Here is a 20,240-nt window from a genome sequence, read left to right on the forward strand (position 1 = left end):
TTTTGGAGATGAGATGTCTGAAATCAAGGGGTCTGCAGGGCTACACTCCCTTTGAAGGCTCTAGAGAAGGATCCTTCCTTGCTTCTCGCTAGCCTCTGGTGGCTCCCAGCAGCCTTTGGTGTTCCTGGGCTTGCAGCTGCATCACTCCAGTCTTTCCCTGTTTCGTGTGTGTGTGTGTGTGTGTGTGTGTCCCTGTGTGTGTGTGTGTCTGTGTGTCTGTGTGTGTGTGTCCGTCCCCCCCCCTCCCCAGCCCCCGTCCGTCCATATCCTCTCCTCTTGTAAGGGCACCAGTTATTGGATTTAGGGTCTATCCTAATTCAGTATGACATCGTTTTAACTAACCACATCTGCAAAGACCCTGTTTCCAAGTAAGATCACCTTCTGAGGTTTCAGGTGTACATGAATTTTTAGGGGACAGCATTCAACACACTATAAAAACTATATTGCAATTTTAAGATATTATGTTAAAAGATTCAAAATGTCCTTGAAGCTGCATGTTGAAGGCTTATTTCCTCATAGCTGCCATAGACAGCCCTCAGCATGATTGCCTGTGGGTCAGGAAGTCACTTGTGGTCACTTTAGGAACAGATTTTGACTGTCCAGGTCTAAATGTAAAGATCTTACTATGAAAAGAAGCTTATCATAAGAATTTTTTTTATCATAAGAAGTATCATCTGTTACATATAATCTTGCTTAGTTAAAGCAGTTTCTTACTTTTACATGTTTTAATAATATTTAGAGCATTTCAATCGTACTGTACACATTTAATACTGTAAATAGTAAAATTGAAGTGTAAAGCAAGGTCCTAGTAATGTGCCCAAACAAATGGCTGCTGGCCCTCTCGGGTCTTTTGAATTAATTTAATTGTTATAACATTGTGATTTCTTGAAGAAATTACAACTTTTTAGCACTCTATAGATAGAATACCTTTGAGTTTTAATGCATCAGTGCCCTTCAGTATCACAATAAAAATTGATCTAATTAATATATACTAATTGTCAACAGAGTGTTTTCTAAAACTCTTTTTCTTTCCTTTTTCTTTTCGGGCCTTGCTGCGTGGCTTGTGGGATCTTAGTTCCCCTACCAGGGATCGAACCTGGGCCCTCGGCAGCAAAAGCACAGAGTCCTAACCATTGGACTGGCAGGGAATTCCCCAGAGTGTTTTCTTTCTTTCTTTTTTTTTTTTTTTTTGCGGTACGCGGGCCTCTCACTGTTGTGGCCTCTCCCATTGCGGAGCACGGGCTCCGGATGCCCAGGCTCAGCGGCCATAGCTCACAGGCCCAGCTGCTCCGTGACATGTGGGATCTTCCCAGACCGGGGCACGAACCCGTGTCCCCTGCATCGGCAGGTGGACTCTCAACCACTGCACCACCAGGGAATCCCAATGTTTTCTTTTTAAAGGTTGAAGATTGGTTCTCTAAAATGAAAAGCAAAAAGAATTTAAAAAACCCTAACATTTATTGAGTGCTAACTACATGTCAGACAGACATTCTTCTGAGAGCTTAGGTGCATAACTGATTTAGTCCTCGCAGCAGCTTCATGAAGTAGCTTCTTATTTAATTATCCCCGTTTTGTAAATCAAGAAACTAAGGTTAAAGAATTTGGCTGAAGTCATGAAGTAAGAGACAGAACTGTGTTTTGAACTCATCAGGCCAACTTAAGCCTGTGCTTTTACTCTTTGAAATGGTTGAAAATGCCTTCAAATAATTATAGTCTCTTTGTACTACCTTTTTGGCATTTGAGTAGTTTGGAGTTCATTTCACTTTTTCCTCCCTCTCCCCTCCCTCCCTCCCTCCATTCTTCCTTCTCTCCCCTAACTTACTGAATGTTCATCTATTTGTCCCATAGTTTGTGTTATAAGCAGTGTTTGAAATGAGAAGGAAAGGATGTACTGTTAGGAAGAACAAGAACGAAAACGTTTGAACCCCACTCTCTAGATGCTGATTCTTCTTTAAGAACCGTTGTGTACTCACTAATGAGAGATGCCCAGTGAATAAAGGACGCCTTGGAGCCAAACGCTGTCTGGGCTTCCTTTGGCAAAGTGTATGGTGCACAATGCACAGTGACATGTTGTACACTGGGATATTAAGTTTACTTCTATCTTCACTCCATCTTTAAGAAGATGATGGAAATAATGTATTTTTACTTAATTTTGGTGTGTTCCTCTGCCTCTTTTTTGTCGTCTCCAGTCGCTTTTTGGGATAAAGTGAGATATAAACAAATAGCCACAGGCAAAGACTTTTTAGAAAGACTGAAAAATATAGGTACTAAAGAAGTTTAATAGCTCCCCCCATTTTAAGTTTTAACATTGTTATTTAGTATTCATTGGGTTTCTTTTCCTCTTTCTTGAAATACATTAAAACCTGAGTATTATATACTTTGAGCTACAAAAATTCACAATGTATTGAATATTAAGGTATATTTAATAATTATTTATTTCAAAGGAAATAGTGGTCAAACAATTCTGAGTGATTTTTTCCCTCATATCTTTTTATTTAAAATTGTTACAGGTATAGTATGTATTTTTTGAATGAGTGAATGATTTGTCTCTTATGAATATTTATCATGTTTTAATCAGGAAAAATTATTTAAAAATGAAAAACATATTAACATGGATTTATTACAGCTTTAAACGTGGTTTACCTATTTCTGTGCTCTAAATAGCTAGAAGTGTATACCATACCATTATATATTTGTTTTGTTTGTGTGGTTCTTCTCTGCTCATTTATTTATTTATTTTTGGCTGCGTCGGGTCTTAGTTGCAGCCCGTAGGCTTCTCTCTAGTTGCGGTGTGTGAGCTCCACAGCTCGTGGACACTGTAGTTGCAGCACGCAGGCTCTCTAGTTGTGGCCCGCGTGCTCAGTAGTAGCAGCATGTGGGCTTAGTTGCCCCCGTGGCATGTGGGACCTTAGTTCCCTGACCAGGGATCGAACCCGCGTCCCCTGTATTGGAAGGCGGATTCTTAACCACTGGACCACCAGGGAAGTCCCTCTCTGCTCATTTAAATTATAAATTTGTAGAGGCTGGGTACCAACTCCTAGACTTCCACAGTAGAGTATTAGGCATCTTAAGGTGTTCTTAGTAGAGAATTTTGTTGATTAATAGTGGGGACTGTGGCAACCTATTATTGGGAAACCTTAAACTTTCTAGAGAAAAGTATAAAATATTAGTGTTTTTCTATTTTTTCGTCTGTAACTATTGTTTTTAATTTGTTCAGCTGGAATCTGAGCAACTGTTTGCTTTGTTATTTATTGATTGATTGATTGCCACAGCACGCTGCACGGCTTGCACGATCTCAGTTCCCTTACCAGGGATCAAACCTGTACCCTCTGCAGTGATAGCACAGGATCGTAACCACTGGACTGCCAGGGAAGTCCCATGCTTTGTTCTTTTAATGTTATGTTGGCAACTCCAACTACTTTCTTCTTTGTTTTTCAGATATTCCTCTTCGTCAAGTTATTGCCGAGGAGTGTGTTGCTTTTATGTTAAACTGGAGGGAAAATGAATACCTTACCCTGCAAGTTCCTGCATTTCTGCTTCAGAGTAATCCATATGTAAAGGTAATTCATGTTTAATCTAAATAAAAGGATTATTAGAGTGGGATTATTGGACCAGTTTCTTTAGATCTGTACTACTTAGGGAGCTTGTCCAGTTTCTAAGATTCAGTCTAAGTTTGGACAAATGCTTGTTGGTTTGTAGGTAAAAGTATAGTTTTTGATAATTCAGGCACTTGAGTTTGCCCTCTCTAATATTTTTTTCTTCTACCCTATAGTTATGAGAATGCAAGCAAAAATTATTTCGTTAATAGACAACATTTTGGTGTAATCCTAAACTAGTGAGAAGTTAGTCAGCTTTTCTTGCTTTGATTGATATAGTCAAACCCCGGTTTCAGATCTGGAATGGGTATTCGGATCTAGCTGGGTTGAACTGGGGGGGCCGTTAGGGATGAGCTGCACCCATTTTCCATTTGAGCACCTTACCCTTCTTCAAAGCCTATTAAACTCTCTAAGTTGATACCTGATTCTTATTAGGGTACATGTTTGTTATTAGTGATTATTTCCATATGAAACAGTTCATTCAGTGAATTGATGGTATGTTGTTTGTTTATTCTCCTTTCTTAATTACACCTGTCCTGCATGACTGAAAATGCTTCTGGGTGAAGAAAACATCAAAAATAAAGAGAGACAGGAGGTCTTCTCTAAGATTCTTTCTTTCATGTGTTAATATTATGTTTACCCTGAATAAGCAGTGAACTTTTCTCCCTTTCTGGTCCTGTAGTTAAAAAAAAAAAAAAAAAACATTTCATGATTTGCCACTTTCTTTATATATGTGTGGTCCTTCAGATTTCCTTACTCTTTTCTTAATGCTTGTGTTACCTTTTGTTCTTACCTGCCGTCATCTCATCTTCAGTACACAGTCCCTTAAATGGATGGTTATCTGGCAACCTTGCAACACTGTACCAGTTTTTACATTTGCCTTTGGTTATTTGTTTCTTCCTCCTTATTTCATGTATGGCCTTTAAAAAACTGAGCTCATTTCACTTCAACCCTTTGAAGACTTACTGATTTCTTTTTTTTTTCCCTCCTTTTTGTTTTCTTTATGGTCATTCATAAAAGTTTATTGTCATGCTTGAGTCATCCTTTTCTTTGGAATTTCAGACATTGGATTACATCTGTTTTTTTAGTGAACTTTCTGAGATAGGAGTTCCTAATATCTAGGGTATTTGTCTGATTATGCCCAGCAGTCTCTTGTCTTTAGTAAACTCTCAGATGAGACGACCGTTTCGTTTCAAGATTATCATTTCCACTTAGAACGGTAGCTCGTTGCTTAGTATTGTGACAGTGCAGTGGCTTTTCTCTTTGCTTCTCTTAGCTGTGAATTCTGTGGAGCTGTGCACCAGGAAGGCTGGCCTCCTGTTTGAGGGCCTGCAGTGTGGCAGGGCACGGGGTATTGTGTTGTAGGTTGCCTAACCTTGGGCTAGGTTAGCTCACTGCTTCCTGCACTTCCCCATGATCTGGCCACAGAGGAGGAAGGGTATGAGGTGACCTTGCTGCAGGGGCCACTGAGGCATCTCATCATCTCATTTGGATTAGGGTTTTGTGTGTCTCCTTCCCTAGTTGGCCCCTTGTTCCCTTGTTAATATAGAGGAGAAAGTAATCAGATTAAGAAGTCTAGAGTTAAGGGATCAGGTATTAAAAATTAGACAATTTAGAGCAGCTTTCAAACTTTGAATTTGGTGTGGAATATATATATACAGATGCATAAGGAAGAGTCTGGAAGGATATTAATACTCATTATCCCTGGGTAGTGAAATATTAAGTGATTTTTAATCAATTTTATTTTCCATTCTCTTAGGAATGGAAAAAGGAAAGGGAAAAATCTTACGCATGTGACTAAATATGACCTTCTGGAATAAGAATAACAGTCCAGCCTCTCCCTTGAATCAGTATGGGAGGTAGTGTAGTATATTGGAAAATGTACAGCATTTATGGGCGCTTGGATTATAAGAGACTAGCTAGTGGGAGGAGGAGAGGTTGCCGCTAACAGTCATGATGGTATAAGACAAAGACCATGGCTTTTGCCATGGCCTGCAAGGCCTTTTAAGGTGTGGGAGCTTCTCCTCCCTCCCTGTCATGCCAGCTCTGTCTGTGGTGCCAGAGCGCTCACGGCCCTTGTACACACAGTGCTTTCTCAGGCTTCCGCACTTCTGCACTTCTGTGTCTTCATTTGGCCGAGATGCTCTTCCCACTTTTGCCTGTTTGTGTAGTTTCTTTGAAGCTTTCCATAATTCTTTTCTTCACAAACTTGCTGTTCTTGTTACTTCTGTACTGTTGTACTGTGGACATATTTCTTTTGTTGCACTTACACCGTATAGTAAATTATTTGTTCACCTGTCTGTCTTCCCTGTAAAACAGTGAGCTTCTTGAGGACAGTTAATTTTCATATTTTCAGTGCTTTGCTTGATACCCAGCACATAGGAGATGCTCAAGAATGTTTGTGGAATTCAGTTGACTTGGGGCCTAATACCTCTGAAAATTCTTATTTTTAAGTGAATTTACTTGCTTAATGTAGTAACCTTCAGCCAAGCATGTGATCTCTGACAACAGAAAATGAAATTGAGAACTGCAGTAAATAACTTGTGTATATTGTGATCCTAGTTGTTGGAGAAGAGTATGTGCAGTAGGCATGCAGGATGAAATGTTCTCCTAGATCAGAGACCCTTGATTTCCATTCACATAGCATAGCTAGGTTTTTTTTTTTTTTGCGGTACGCGTACGCGGGCCTCTCACTGCTGTGGCTTCTCCCGTTGCGGAGCACAGGCTCTGGACACGCAGGCCCAGCAGCCATGGCTCACGGGCCTAGCCGCTCCGCGGCATGTGGGATCTTCCCGGACCGGGGCACGAACCTGTGTCCCCTGCATCAGCAGGCGGACTCTCAACCACTGCGCCACCAGGGAAGCCCCTATAGCTAGGGTTTTTAACACCATTTTCACTAGCTTTAGGAAACACCAGAATTCTTGTAAATTAAGTCAACTGTTCAGGTATTTATTGAACTGTACTTTCAACTTTTCTATGTTTGAAATTTGGGGAAAAAGCACTATTTTCACCTTTGTCATAATCCTGCCTCTTTCTTTAAGCAGTGGGACCCCACTATGAACCTTTTCTAGGTCCAGTCAGGAAACTGGGGATTCCTGATGGACGTGAATTATCCCCGGCTACTTTACCCTCTAAAGAGAAATGATGTATAAGAATTACTAAAAACAAAGGGTAGAGGGGCTTTCTCTTGCTTAAATTATAGAGGGAAAGACGTGCTGGATTTGGCATATAAGCCTATTTCTTTCTGTACATTTTGGGCCTGTCTTTTCTGTGCCTTTTGCTTTCAGCCCTTCCATTCTTTATTTCTGGGTCCTTCCTACACCCTTGGTCCTGAAGGCTCCCTTTATTCAGATCAGTCACTTTCAGTAGTCTGTCCTTCCTTAATTCTACCTCCTCACACAGCAGTAGCTCCATCCCCAGTTGCTATCATTTTTCTTAGAGAAAAGTTGCTCTAGATCTTGTTCCTTTATTCTGCCAACTTCAATGTCCATATTTTTTCCTCATTTTTTTCATTAAAATTAAAAAAAAATTGTGTGAGTGAAATTTAACCCCTATTTTAGTCTCATCTCTGGGCTTTTACAGTTAACATTGTAGAGTATATGTTCCATTACTGGCTTTTTTTTTTTTTAAGGTGGGATCATACTATGTGTATTTAGCAGTTTTGTTTTTTCCCACTTAATAGATCATATACCTCTTTGCATAGTCTCATTTTCTTCTCATTAGACTATAATTGTTTAGAAACAAGGAGGTTTATAATGTGGTGGGACCAGAGGATTCCCTTCCCAGATCGGATTCAGATCTGTCAGTAGACAGTGAGCTCTCAGTTCCTCAGTGGTTGGATAGAAGGCACAGCATAAGATACCTGTGCTTCGTGTGTGTGGGCAGTTGTTTATCTTCCTTCAAATGTTCCTCAATAATAGAAATAGCATGTATGACTTTACAGATTATCTTTTGTGTATTTTCTGTGTGTTTTTCATGTTATAGCTTGGACAGCTTTTAGCAGCTACATGCAAAGAACTTCCAGGCCCTAAAGAAAGTAGACGGACTGCTAAAGACCTTTGGGAAGTTGTTGTTCAGATCTGTAGTGTGTCCAGTCAACACAAACGAGGAAATGATGGCAGAATTAGTTTAATAAAGCAGAGGGAGTCTACATTAGGTATAATGTATCGGTATGTTTCTATCAGTTTGTTTTTTTAGTTATTAATTATACTATTTGTACTGTTGTAAGAACAGAATCCTTGTGTATCATAAAGATGGGCAATGTAAGAATTCTGTGGTGCTGATCTCCAGTGGACTTGTCTGATATGGCCACCTTAGGAAATACCTTGTTTATGTTACTTTAAGAGACCACTTATTAATCATTTAATATAATCAAACCTGAGTTCAAAGTCAGCAGTTTTGGTTGGATGGTACTGAAGATGTCACATGTGATTAAAACAGGAAAGACGTTTTATTAGGTTAGTACGACAGTAGAATTTTATACTCTTTTGTACATGCAAAGTACATGGAAAGTTTTATACATGGAAAGTTAGGAATAAACCTTCACGTATAATTTACTTTCTTGTTTTTATTTTTAATTTCTGATATTAAATGCATATACATAATTTGTGTTTTTTGTAGGAGTGAACTGCTTTCTTTTATCAAAAAATTACGGGTAAGCTTTATAAAAATTGATCTAATTACTATTGCTGATTTCTGTAGAATATGACAAAAAATATTGAGAGTGTTTAAATGCTGATTATTTAAGTAATCTGTTAATGTGCTTTTTATCTTCAGTGATCATTTTTTTGAGGATGGGATAGTCTGAATGGAGAAGTTTGTTTTGCATTTACCTTACCATGTTTTAGTGAATAGAACAGGTGTTTTTTAAATTGTAAAGAATTCTTCATAATAGGGCTAGATGGGTGAAGCGTAACTTTAATTTTTCTTGATAGGATTAACATATTTATTTATTGGACATAGATTCCACTCTTTAAATTCCATCCTTTATTATTTTAAGGAATAAGAAGTCAATTTTTTCTAGAGGTAGCTGGAAGTACTAGTTGGAAAGAGGTCTGCTTACTCAATTTCAAAAGACGTGAGGACAGACACCTAAATTTGGTCATTTCTGTGTAAATTGTGTGTTGTCATTTCTTTCATGAGATTAAAAATAAAGTTGATCTTTAGTGTGCTGTAAACTAAAGCAGGTGGTAATTTTCAAACCCGTAAGAATCTTTTGAAGGAAAATACTTGGTATCCTTGAGGTTGATGGGAGAAATACTAAAATATATATAATATTTAAGGATTCTGTGTTTTCTTTCTCATAGGAACCGTTGGTTTTGACTATTATTTTATCACTCTTTGTGAAACTTCACAATGTTCGGGTAAGTATTTTATAATTTCATCTAAAAAATCTTTGGAAGAAATTTCCTTTTAAATCATGCTTTTTTTTTTTTTTTTTTTTTTTTTAAATAAGGAGGACATTGTGAATGATATTACAGCTGAACACATTTCTATCTGGCCATCCTCCATCCCCAAGTAAGAAGTATTATAGCTTACATTTTATTAAATTGTTTATATATTTAGAAACCATCCTGACTGATATAGATAACCTTGAATAATTTGATTAAAAGGCTGCAATTTGTTAGGACTCTATAGCCAACTTCATGTTTCTCTATTAACAGTAATAATCTTCCTAAAAATTATGGATAAGGCATAACTAAGTAAGAGCTAAGGTATACTAGCCTTAAGTAGAGCCTAGACAGTCTCTCAGTAGTCCTGATTCCTTGTCAGTGGTAGAATTAGAAAATTGAGGCTAATGAAAGAATGACTTTCTGTCAGGTTTTTCTAACAGTGATTGTCAGAGGTTCCCAACCCTTTTTAGTTGCCTTAAGAAGTTCTTTCAGTAATTTAAGAATCTTCTTTCTTAACTTTCATCACCTGAGAATCACAGTAAGAGGATGGGGGAATTTTGTGGGGGGAAGAAGAAAAGGTTCCTTTTCTGGAAGAAGCAACCATTTATATTTTTCTCTTCCCACACATAGCAACTTCTCATTCAGGAGAGTCCATTTGTTTCCTCTCAAAAGTTACTTTTCCTTTTCTCCCTTCCCCGCCAATCATCTTCTTTGTGCCTGAAGGGCAGATCTAACCCTTATTTTATTGCTTTTAGTGGCATTTTTGAAGAAGAAAAGATTGTAGTAGGTAGGTAAGCAGGCAGTAGAATGAGAGCAATTTGCTTCCGTCTCAGTCTTAGAGATTGGAAGCCGTTCTCTCTCTGACAGGGATTCGGAGAGTCTAAAGTTGGGTGAGTGACCCTTCCCTCCGCTTATGAGCCTTAGTTCCCACAGAAGCACTATGCTTCCTGAAGCAAATAACTGCAGATTTTTACATAAAATTTGGTATATTAGATAGGAATCCAAGAATCAGGTAGAGGTCATTTTGCCTTTTTAATTGATGGTTGTAATACCTCTTTGGTGTTACTTCTTTGGCCTAAGTTTAGATTGTAAACTAATGATTGATTTTTTTCAGTGTATGTTTATAAATGGGGCAAAAGAATGGTTTATCATAGAGGTTCTGAGCCAGACTCAGAGAAATTGAGTCCCAGCCTCTCCACTTCTCAGGTATATGACCTTGGGTTAGTTGCTTTCTGTGCCAGTTTCCTCATCTGTAAAACGGGTATAAGAATAGTGCCTACCTTGTGAGGATTAAATAATAAACTTTCTAAGCTAGGTGTTTAGAATAAGGGCTGCCACGTAGTAGGCTTAACTATTACTTTCATGATAAAATTAATGTAAATTAACCCAGAGAAAATAAAATGTGACTAAATGTTTGACCAGAAAAGATATTTCTCTTGAGCAGAGGAGGAGTCTTTATTGACTCCAAGAATAGTGTGAGGATGGCATGGATTAAGTGTTACTATTTTAAAATTGATTGTTTGATATGTAGATAGAATTCTTAGACTTAACATTTTATAATTTCTAGGAAACATAAACCAGTGTAACTCATTTAAATAATTGTAAATAAATTAGTTGTAAATCAACAGTTGGGTATTTACTGATGGCACCACAATACTTTCCCATTGTACTGGGAACAGTGGTGAGTTATGGTAAAATCTATCCCCTCAGGGCAACAGGAGTACTTTGTCCCACCTTGTTAGATGATAGAGCCAGGACTTGAACCTCGGTGTGTTTCTGAAGCCGAAGCTTGTTCTCCCCTGCTGGGTCTCGCTGTAGGGGCTGTCAGCGTGTTTCTTGGGTGCTGGCTTGGCTTTATCCTCACAGTTCCACCTCCTAATTCTGCATCTCAGAAATTCCAGGCTTAACTAGGCTCAGAGCAGCTGGCCCCCTTCCGTACTCTTTTTTGGATTCTTCATTGCTTGCAAATGAGCTGCACTGATACCCTTGCCACGGCTCGCCTCGCCCCAACCCGGTGAAACATCTAATCCAGAGGAGTTAGTTAACCCTTACAAGAAGCCACAAGGTGAATTTAAGGCCATGTAGCAGTATTGTTAGTGTTTGAGCCCTTGTTTTCTGTAGCTTCCTCTAGATAACAGAACTTAAAAGTCATTTGGAAAATTTTTATGAGTCTGTCTCTTTATAATTTTGTTGCCTGTAAATTGTTCATAAAAAGTGGAGACAGGATTTTATCCTATGACCTTTTTTGTGCTTTATATTGTCGAATATTTAAAGATACTTTTTAGAGTGGCCTTCAATAAAGGAAACAAAAATCAGATTGCTTTCAGCCCCTTATAAAAAGTGAGCTGATCACACTTCCTCAGATTTAGTTGTTTTGATAGTTTTAAAATATTTACTCCTAGTAATATTTAGCATTGTATTTATGATCACCTAAATTTTGACTAAGTCTTTTTGTTTTTAATAAATGTATGTATGGAATTTGAAGTTGACTCTTAAAATAGAGATTATGTTTATTGTCTTTCATATAGCCTCCAGTCCGTGGACTTTGAAGCCGTGGCTATCACAGTGAAAGAGCTAGTTCGGTATGCCCTCAGTATAAACCCAAACAACCATTCCTGGTTAATTATTCAGGCAGACATTTATTTTGGTAAGTGAGATGTATGGTTGCTTTGTGTTTTGTTTTCATAGCGATTTTAGAAGTGAAAATAAATATATTACACTTGTCATTACAATACTTTATTAAACTTAAGTCTTGTTTTTGACATTCTCTAACTCTTCTTCTTAGATAAAATTGAAAGTAACTATTATTGTTATATGTATGCATTTTTCTGAACCTTTGATTCAGATGCTTTTAGTTTTATGTTGACTACTTTTTTTCTGTCTTGTTTTTTTTTTAATAGTAAATGGTCATCTAAAAAATTGGTAAGACATTCTTAAGGAAAGAGGTTAAAGTTTAGTTTATAAAATTGCTCTTTAAAGGTTCTAAAATATGTCCAGGCACTCTTGATAATTATTTGTGTTCTTGAAAATAGATTCCTAATTCCCCCCCACCCCCCAACAGGTTGTATGTGATAGATTTTCCAACTTGATAGGGAATTTCTAATATTTCTATTACTATACAGATCAAATTAAAGTTCTGACTGGTGTCATTTCTGGATCATTTTTTTAGGAGTTGATTTTTTTAAAGAGAAAGTTCAAAATGTAACAGTAGAGAGAATAGTGTAATGAATCCCCATGTATCTCCTGTGTCTGCCACCCAGCTTTTTTTTTTTTAAGTGACTTATTGCAAGCAGCTTAGTCATTTTTATTTTTTTCATTTTTTAAATTGAAGTATAGTTGATGTGCAAAATGACATAAGTTACAGGTTTACAACATAGTGGTTCACAGTTTTTAAAGGTTATATTCCATTGATAGTCACTACAAAATACTGGCTGTATTCCTTGTGTTGTACAATGTCCTTGTAGCTTATTTATTTTATAGATAATAGTTTGTTGCCACCCAGCTTTAACAGTAATTAACTCACGGCCGGTCTCATTTCACCTGTACCCTCACCTACATCATCCTGCTCTCTCTTGGATTATTTCTGAAATAAATACTTGCCGGCTTTAATGCTCATTTTTACCCCAGCCCTGCAAAGAATTTATTATCAGGTTCTTAATATCTTTATTCAGAATAGATTTTCTGATTCTAAACTGACTCAGAAAAATAAGGTCTGTTTCTAGTATAGTCATTTGGGAAATAAATACCTCCAAATACTAAATTCTGTACCAGTAAGTTTGACAAGGAATCTGAGCTAAATATTTGGCAAATCAGTTTTAGAAGGAAAGACTCTATTATACAACTACTTTAAAGTGGTTGAAAAAATAAAGCCAATTTTTCTCATTGTTGGCCTGGCTAAGTGTTATCCCTAGGTCTGTGGTTTGAATCTGCTTTTGTCAAACATGAAGTAATACCTGACTCTTCACAAAAGAGGCCCTATTTTTCCAGCTGTGTATTTAATGGCAGGTAATTCTTTATCTCTGTTTTCTATTTCAAGCAACAAATCAGTATTCGGCAGCTCTTCACTATTACCTCCAGGCAGGAGCTGTGTGTTCTGATTTCTTTAATAAGGCTGTGCCCCCAGATGTTTATACAGACCAGGTAGGTTGTTTTTGCGGGCTTGCTTGCTTCTTGTCTGTCTTTAAATGTTCTTCTTCCTGGGCCTCTTTTTGCATGAGCTTATTCATTTCCATGTATGTGGTGGTAACTCCCAAATTGATTGCTCTAGACCAGATTGCTCTCCATATTTCCAGTGCCCACGGCTATTGCTGCTTTGATTTCCCAAAAACACCTCAAACTCAACCTGTCCAAAACTGATTCAGCATCTTTTTTTTTTTTCAGTATTTATTTATTTATTTATTTAGGCTGCTCCAGGTCTTAGTTGCGGCTTGCAGGCTCTTTGCTGCAGCATAAAGACTCTTAGTTGAGGCATGCGAACTCCTTCTTAGTTGGCAGCATGCGTGTGGGATATAGTTCCCTGACCAGGAATCGAACCCGGGCCCCCTGCATTGGGAGCACGGAGTCTTACCCACTGGACCACCAGGGAAGTCCTCTGATTCAGCATCTTACTCTACCAGTCTCTCCTCCTGATGACCTTCCCACACCAAAACAAAAACAAAAACAGAAGACCCCACCGAAATAACAGTCACCTTTGTTTAGCCCTTTGAGTTGACCAAGCATAAATCCTGAGTGTCATCCTCTTTTCTTTACTAACCCTCCCACCAACATCCATTCAGCCTTAAAGACATATTGATTCTGCCTCCTAAATCTCAAATTTTGTTAACTTTCTCTCAGTATGCATTACCCTTTCCTCTGGTTTAGGCCACCAATATCATAATTTAATAAATAGCATTTTAAAACATTTACAATGGTGGCTTTTGAAATAAGATTTAAAATTTTTTAATAACTAGGTTTTTTTAACTTAAAAGTTCTATTTTTTGGAGCAGTTTTAGATTCATAGCAAAACTGAGTGAAAAATACAGAGTTTTCATGTACCTCCTGTCCCCATACATGTACAACCTACCTCACGATTGACATCCCACATCAGAGTGGTACATTTGTTACAATTGACATTAACTAGTTTTTGAAAGTAACCAGAATTTTGTTTTTGTAGGTAATAAAACGAATGATAAAGTGCTGTTCTTTGCTGAATTGCCACACACAGGTTAGTATATAATATTATGATGCTGGTCTGTTTTCATGAATGTTAGAGTTTATAATACATATAAGGCATTGGACTGGGAAGTAACTTTTATTTTCCGTATCATAATTGCTTAAATTTATGGTATTTAAGAATTTGCATGTTCTTTAAATTTTTTTAAGTAGTTTACAGAATTTTAACTAAAATGAAAGTATGGGTTAGAAGACATTGGTCTTTGAACCTTATAAATAGAAAAAGCATTCTCAAGTATGTTTTCTTATATTTAAAAGTAGATATGTACATTAATCATTAGGGAAATGTAAGCACCACAATGAGATATCACTTCACACTCACAAGGAGGCTGTAACTGAAAGATAGTAACAAGTATTGGTGAAGATGTGGAGAAATTAGAACCCTCATATGTTGCTGGTTGGAATATAAAATGGGGCAACCTCTTTGGAAAACAATTTGGTGCTTGCTCAAGAAGTTAAACATTGAATTACCTACCATATGACCCAGCAGTTTCACTCCTGGGTATATAACCAAGAAAACTGAAAACGTATGTCCACAGAAGAATTTGTACGTGAGATGTTTATAGCAGCATTATTCATAATAGCCAAAAAGTGGAAACAACCCAAATGTTCATCAGCTGATGAATAGATAAACAAGATTTGGTGTGTGTGTGTATATATATATATACACACACACACATACACACACACACAATGGAATATTATTCAGCCATAAAAAGGAATGAAGTACTGATATATGCTACAACAGGGACAAATCCTGGAAGTTTTATGTTGAGTAAAAAAAAGCCAGATACTGGGCTCCCCTGGTGGCGCAGTGGTTGAGAGTCCGCCTGCCGTTGCAGGGGACATGGGTTCGTGCCCCGGTCCGGGAAGATCTCACATGCTGCGGAGCGGCTGGGCCCGTGAGCCGTGGCCACTGAGCCTGCGCGTCCGGAGCCTGTGCTCCGCAATGGGAGAGGCCACGACAGTGAGAGGCCCGCGTACCGCAAAAAAAAAAAAAAAAAAAAAAAAGCCAGATACAAAAGGCTTTGTATTGTATGATTTCATTCATTTGGAATGTCCAGAATAGGCAAATCTATAGAGTCAGAATGTAGATTAGTGGTTGCCAGAGACTGCGGGGTGGAGAGGTAGGGGAGGAATGGAGACTGACTACTAATGGGTATGGAGCTTTTTGTTTTTTTTGCAGGGGGTGGGTAATGAAATGTTTTAGACTTATAAGCAGTGATGGTTGTACAATTTTGTGAATAATCTAAAAACCACTGAATTTTATACTCTGAAAGTGTTTACATTATGGTATGTGAATAATAATCAATTTAGAAATCTTTAAATACTTAAAAAAGAGATCAGCATTATGACCTACATACATGACTGAAATGGATCTGTTTTCAGTGTTAAGCAGGCTGGCCTACATTTTGCCAAAATGAGCTTCTGTACTTGCCAGCTGTGAAAGGTTTAATTGGATCTTCTATATGTCCTTGAATGTTTGACACTTTTGTTTGGCAGTTTTCCATTCCCTTCAGTTTTCTAAACTGGCTTTTTGCCAGCTTCTCATTCAGATAAAGCTCAAAAAATTTATGATTTAGGTCACAGGGGAAGAAAATGTTGGGCAGACAGACACTTGTGTAAGGGTTTTTTACAATTAAAATTGGATGGATTCCATACATATCAGCTGATCCGCTCAGCCTGATCTGCGAGGCCTCTTAAATAATATGCTCTTGACATGAGAATCACTAAAAATTACTGCTCCAAGACCAGTAGTCATTGTTGATACTAGTTACATGAAACCATTTTCAATTCTTTTTTTATGTAGGTGGCAATTTTATGTCAGTTCCTCAGAGAGATTGACTACAAAACAGCCTTTAAATCACTGCAGGAACAAAACAGGTATGAATGGTTTTTGAAATAAAATGAAGTTGAAATTTTTCTGCTTAGAAAGAGGAAGTAACTGAGTTCTGTTTTTCAGTCATGATGCTATGGACTCCTACTATGACTACATATGGGATGTTACCATTTTGGAATACTTGACTTGTATCCTTCATCAACATATGTGTGTGATGTTAGAACAATTCATTTCTGTAAATTAAAGAAGTATTTAATATTGTGTATTTTCTAAATAAAAAACAAAGAACAGTTGAGAATCTATCGTGATATTTAATAGTATCAAATTTATTATTCTTAACTAATTCATTTAGATCTTCATCACAAAAGAGGAGAAACAGATAAAAGACAAATTGCGGTAAGTTATTTTATGCCTTGATTCTTCAATGATGTGCTTAATTTCCCTAATACTAAACTATTTCCTGTTGCATACAGCATCAAAGTCCTTACAATGGCCTGCAAGGCCACACGTGACTTGACCTCTAGCTATTCATTCGACTCTCCCTTGCTAACTTCTACACCAATACCCCTACTGTTCTTTGAACATGCCAAGAACATTCACTACCGAATGGCCTGTGAAATTTTCTCTTTCAGGAACATTCTTTTAACTTCCCTCAGGTCTCTTCTCACATGTCACCTTCTTCAGAAGTAATTGTCCCTTCCTGACCATCTTATAAAATAGCAATGTCTCTCCCCCTTTCCCTCCAACACTCTTATTCTCATTTCCCTTTTAAAACTTTTCTCCGTAGCACTTATCTACAACTGACATACTGTATATTTACTTATTTATTGGCTGTTTCCCCATGAGGGTGGGAATTGGTTGTGTCACAGTTGATACCTAGAATGGTGTCTGGCAAATAATAGATGCTCAGTAGTTACTTGATGGATGAATTATTTATTTAAATTTGACTTGTAAACCAAAACATTACAAATTCATGGTCATTTTTACAAGCCTAACATTTGCTGTGTCACTGTTACCATATATGTTTTCTCTTTGCTCTTTCACTCATTAATAAAAGAATACGCCATTTATTAAGTGTCCTTTAAAGCTTTGTACTTGGACTAAATTGTATGGCCATTATTTAGAGGAAACAGAATAACAACAGCATCTTTCAAAAAAAAAAAAAGAGGAAAAAGAATATGGTGCCAGTTCCACTTAGTTGGAGACTACTCATTCTCCCATTTCCAGCCTATCCAGGGCTGGAAGGCAATGCTGAAAATTTCCCAGTTCCCTGATGGCATTTTTAGGCTATCTCTACTTGTATCATTTTTTAAGCCCTTTCTCCTTGGAAGCTTACCCCTACCTCCTTACTAGCTCATCTAAACAACTACCTGGCTGTTCCTCTGCATGCATCAAATGACATGTGATCAACTTATCCAACACCCCTGGCACTCCAGGTTCCATTATCACCTTTACTCTTCATCAGCCACCCATGGCCAGGCCTTTTTGTCAGAATTGCTTTACGTAAGATCTCTGTGCCGGTAATCTATCCCTTTCTTACTTCTGGGCTCCCATGTTCCTCATGATCAGTGAGATGTTCAAGTTCATGACCAAGTTTTCCCCAGTCTGTCAGCCCTTTTCCAACTTCCGTTCCTTCCCTACTGACCTTGAGTACAGCAAATACTGGCCTGTGTACTCTCAGAGATACTGATTCATTTGATCTGAGATGAGACCCTGGGATCCAGTTTTTTAGTTTTCCCAGGTAGTTCTGATTATAAACCAGATTTGGGAACCCCTTCTACCTGTGGTTGACTGTCAGGATGACTCTGATTAATATTTTCAGCATCTTTGCTTTTTTGTCTTTTGCTTCATCTAGAAAAGTCCCAACCCTGAATCAGTTCAAAAATTTATGCTTTTTTTCCCCCGAGCCACTGAGTTCTGTTGGAAAAAATCCTACAACTGTATAAACTTGTGCCACTACCAAACCATGGCCTCCAACCTTAGCTGGCCGCTCATTTCTTTTGTTTACCTGCCAGTGGTCAGTGGTCTGCATTCTTTTTTAGGGAATATTTTAGACTTTCACCCTGTTAAGCCCCTGTCCTCTCTCCCTTTTCCATTTTCAGTAACTTCCTTGTCTGTTTGGAGTAGACCAGAAAAAAAGACTGATCAGCCTCCGTCCTTGTGAAAGTTATAGTCTTGGGAGTTGTGGCCCCATGAGTGCCAGCTTCACATTCCTGTTTCAGGTCCCTGTTTTCCACCTTCAAGATAATTGACAACTGTATTCATTGTTAAGTCCACGCTTTTAGTCAGTAAAAGCTTATGCTACTCCTTGATGAAGACAAGTTTTTATGCTTTTGATTCTGTCCTTTCAGTGATTGTCCCTTTCAGTTATCTCCTCTCCTATATTGTCAACCACTCCCATACCTATAAACTATTTCAGCCTTAATAGAAACTTCTCTTGACTGTACTCCACCTCTCTCTCATCCCTTCTCTGCCTAGCTTTTTAAAGCTCTTTCATCCAATACAATTTGACTTCTGCCATCCCCACTCTGTTCTTAAGGGTCACCAAATGCCAAAGCCAGTGAATACTTTTCAGTCTTTATCCTGTTGTTTACACTCCTTCCTTCTTGAAATTCTTTATTCCTTTGGCTTCCCTGGCATTTTTACTCATTTCTTCTCCCTGACTCTTCTGCCTTTTCTTCTTTGTGGGTATTTCCTTCTGTCTACCCCGTAAACTTGGTTTTCCCAAGAAGTTAGTCCTTGGGTATTTTCTGATTGCCCTACATTCTTCCTAGGTAACCTCATCCACTCATGGTTTTGACCACTACCCACCTAGGATGTGTTATTTCTCTCAAATATCTGGCTCCTATTTCAATTTCTGTCTTACACTTTGAACTTTTATAGCCAGTCGTCTTCAGGGTACTTTGTCTGAAATAACTCTTTAGTTATACCCCACTACTAGGTTTTTCCACATGTATTCTTTCATATGGAAATGGCATCATCCGCAATTCCTCCTACCCGCTAACCTAACTGATGATCATTTCTGGATAGTCTTAGCTCCCTTCCATCTACCTATGAGAATAGTCTTTGTTGTTTAAAAAATATATATATATATATATTGGAACTTCTTTAAACAAAAGGTAATTTTAAGGTCCTAAAACATGCTCTCACAAAACACTCCATGGCAGAATACTATTACGGATTTTTATCAGGCTCAAGTATTTCTAATCATGAAAGAGAAGGGTCACTATATATTATAGTGCTGAGCAAACTAGATATTTTTTACATATTAAAAAAGTGAAGCCCTGAAACATGAATTTTGATATTTCAAGTTATTTTGTAGGAGTCTTAATTGTAAAAATGTGTCAGATTACATGTAGAGTTTACTTACTGGTTTTTTAAAAATATTTTATTTATTTATTTGGCTGCACCAGGTCTTAGGTGCAGCATGTGGGATCTTTAGTTGCAGCATATGGGATCTAGTTCCCTGACCAGGGAATTGAACCCGGGTCCCCTGCACTGGGAGCATGGAGTCTTAGCCACTGGACCACCAGGGAAGTCCCTTTACTGGTATTTTTAGTCAAATAAATTTACATGAATTTACTTAATGTTACTTAAGATAATTCCACAAACTATGGTTCAGTAATTGATCTTTTCCTTGAGTGGCTCCAGTCAGTCTTTATGTTAATTTCTTCTACACCTCTTAGCATCTACAATTAGAGGTTCAGTTTATCATTGTTAGCGAGTAGGTAGTTTTATATTTTGTAGCAAAACTTTGTTTTTGACCAGACCTCTAACAACATCACTTTTCTGTTTTGGAAGATCAAAGCCATCGGCCAGACAGAATTGAACGCAAGCAACCCAGAAGAAGTGTTACAGCTGGCAGCGCAGAGAAGGAAAAAAAAGTTTCTTCAAGCAATGGCAAAACTTTACTTTTAAGCAGTTAGTTAAAATTTTTTAACTTTTATTTTTTAAACAATGGGCTAAAAATAAACAGTATTAAAAGATTAAGTTTATATAATACATATTTACATATTTAGTGGCGTTTTCTTTTCAGACAAAATACTGAAACATACTAGTTTAAAAACAAAAACTCTACAGAAGACTTCACACCATAACAATAGCTTAAATTTATAATTTCTTCAAAGGAAGAAGAGATTCACATGTCCAGTAACAGAATAAACTAGTAATCTAGTATAATTTTTCTAATCAAATCCACTT

The 20,240-nt window shown here is 37.6% G+C and overlaps 1 protein-coding gene across 1 annotated transcript in view; it reads left to right on the forward strand.

Moving 5' to 3' along the window:
- Positions 1-20,046, forward strand: part of INTS8 (integrator complex subunit 8) — a gene marked incomplete at its 5' end in the record, with an annotated part of 47,245 nt that extends 27,199 nt beyond the window's left edge. Inside the window, 12 exons of the mRNA XM_079722613.1 lie at positions 3,439-3,560; positions 7,581-7,765; positions 8,217-8,250; positions 8,903-8,959; positions 9,052-9,113; positions 11,518-11,636; positions 13,026-13,129; positions 14,142-14,192; positions 16,011-16,084; positions 16,164-16,228; positions 16,393-16,436; positions 19,842-20,046. Of these exons, the coding sequence (XP_079578739.1) occupies positions 3,439-3,560; positions 7,581-7,765; positions 8,217-8,250; positions 8,903-8,959; positions 9,052-9,113; positions 11,518-11,636; positions 13,026-13,129; positions 14,142-14,192; positions 16,011-16,084; positions 16,164-16,228; positions 16,393-16,436; positions 19,842-19,958 (1,034 nt within the window). The 3' untranslated portion in view covers positions 19,959-20,046. The remainder of the gene's footprint in view (positions 1-3,438; positions 3,561-7,580; positions 7,766-8,216; positions 8,251-8,902; positions 8,960-9,051; positions 9,114-11,517; positions 11,637-13,025; positions 13,130-14,141; positions 14,193-16,010; positions 16,085-16,163; positions 16,229-16,392; positions 16,437-19,841) is intronic.
- Positions 20,047-20,240: the final 194 nt, after the last annotated feature.

This window comes from Hyperoodon ampullatus, assembly GCF_949752795.1.
Source record: "Hyperoodon ampullatus genome assembly, chromosome: 17".
Classification (NCBI taxonomy): domain Eukaryota; kingdom Metazoa; phylum Chordata; class Mammalia; order Artiodactyla; family Ziphiidae; genus Hyperoodon; species Hyperoodon ampullatus.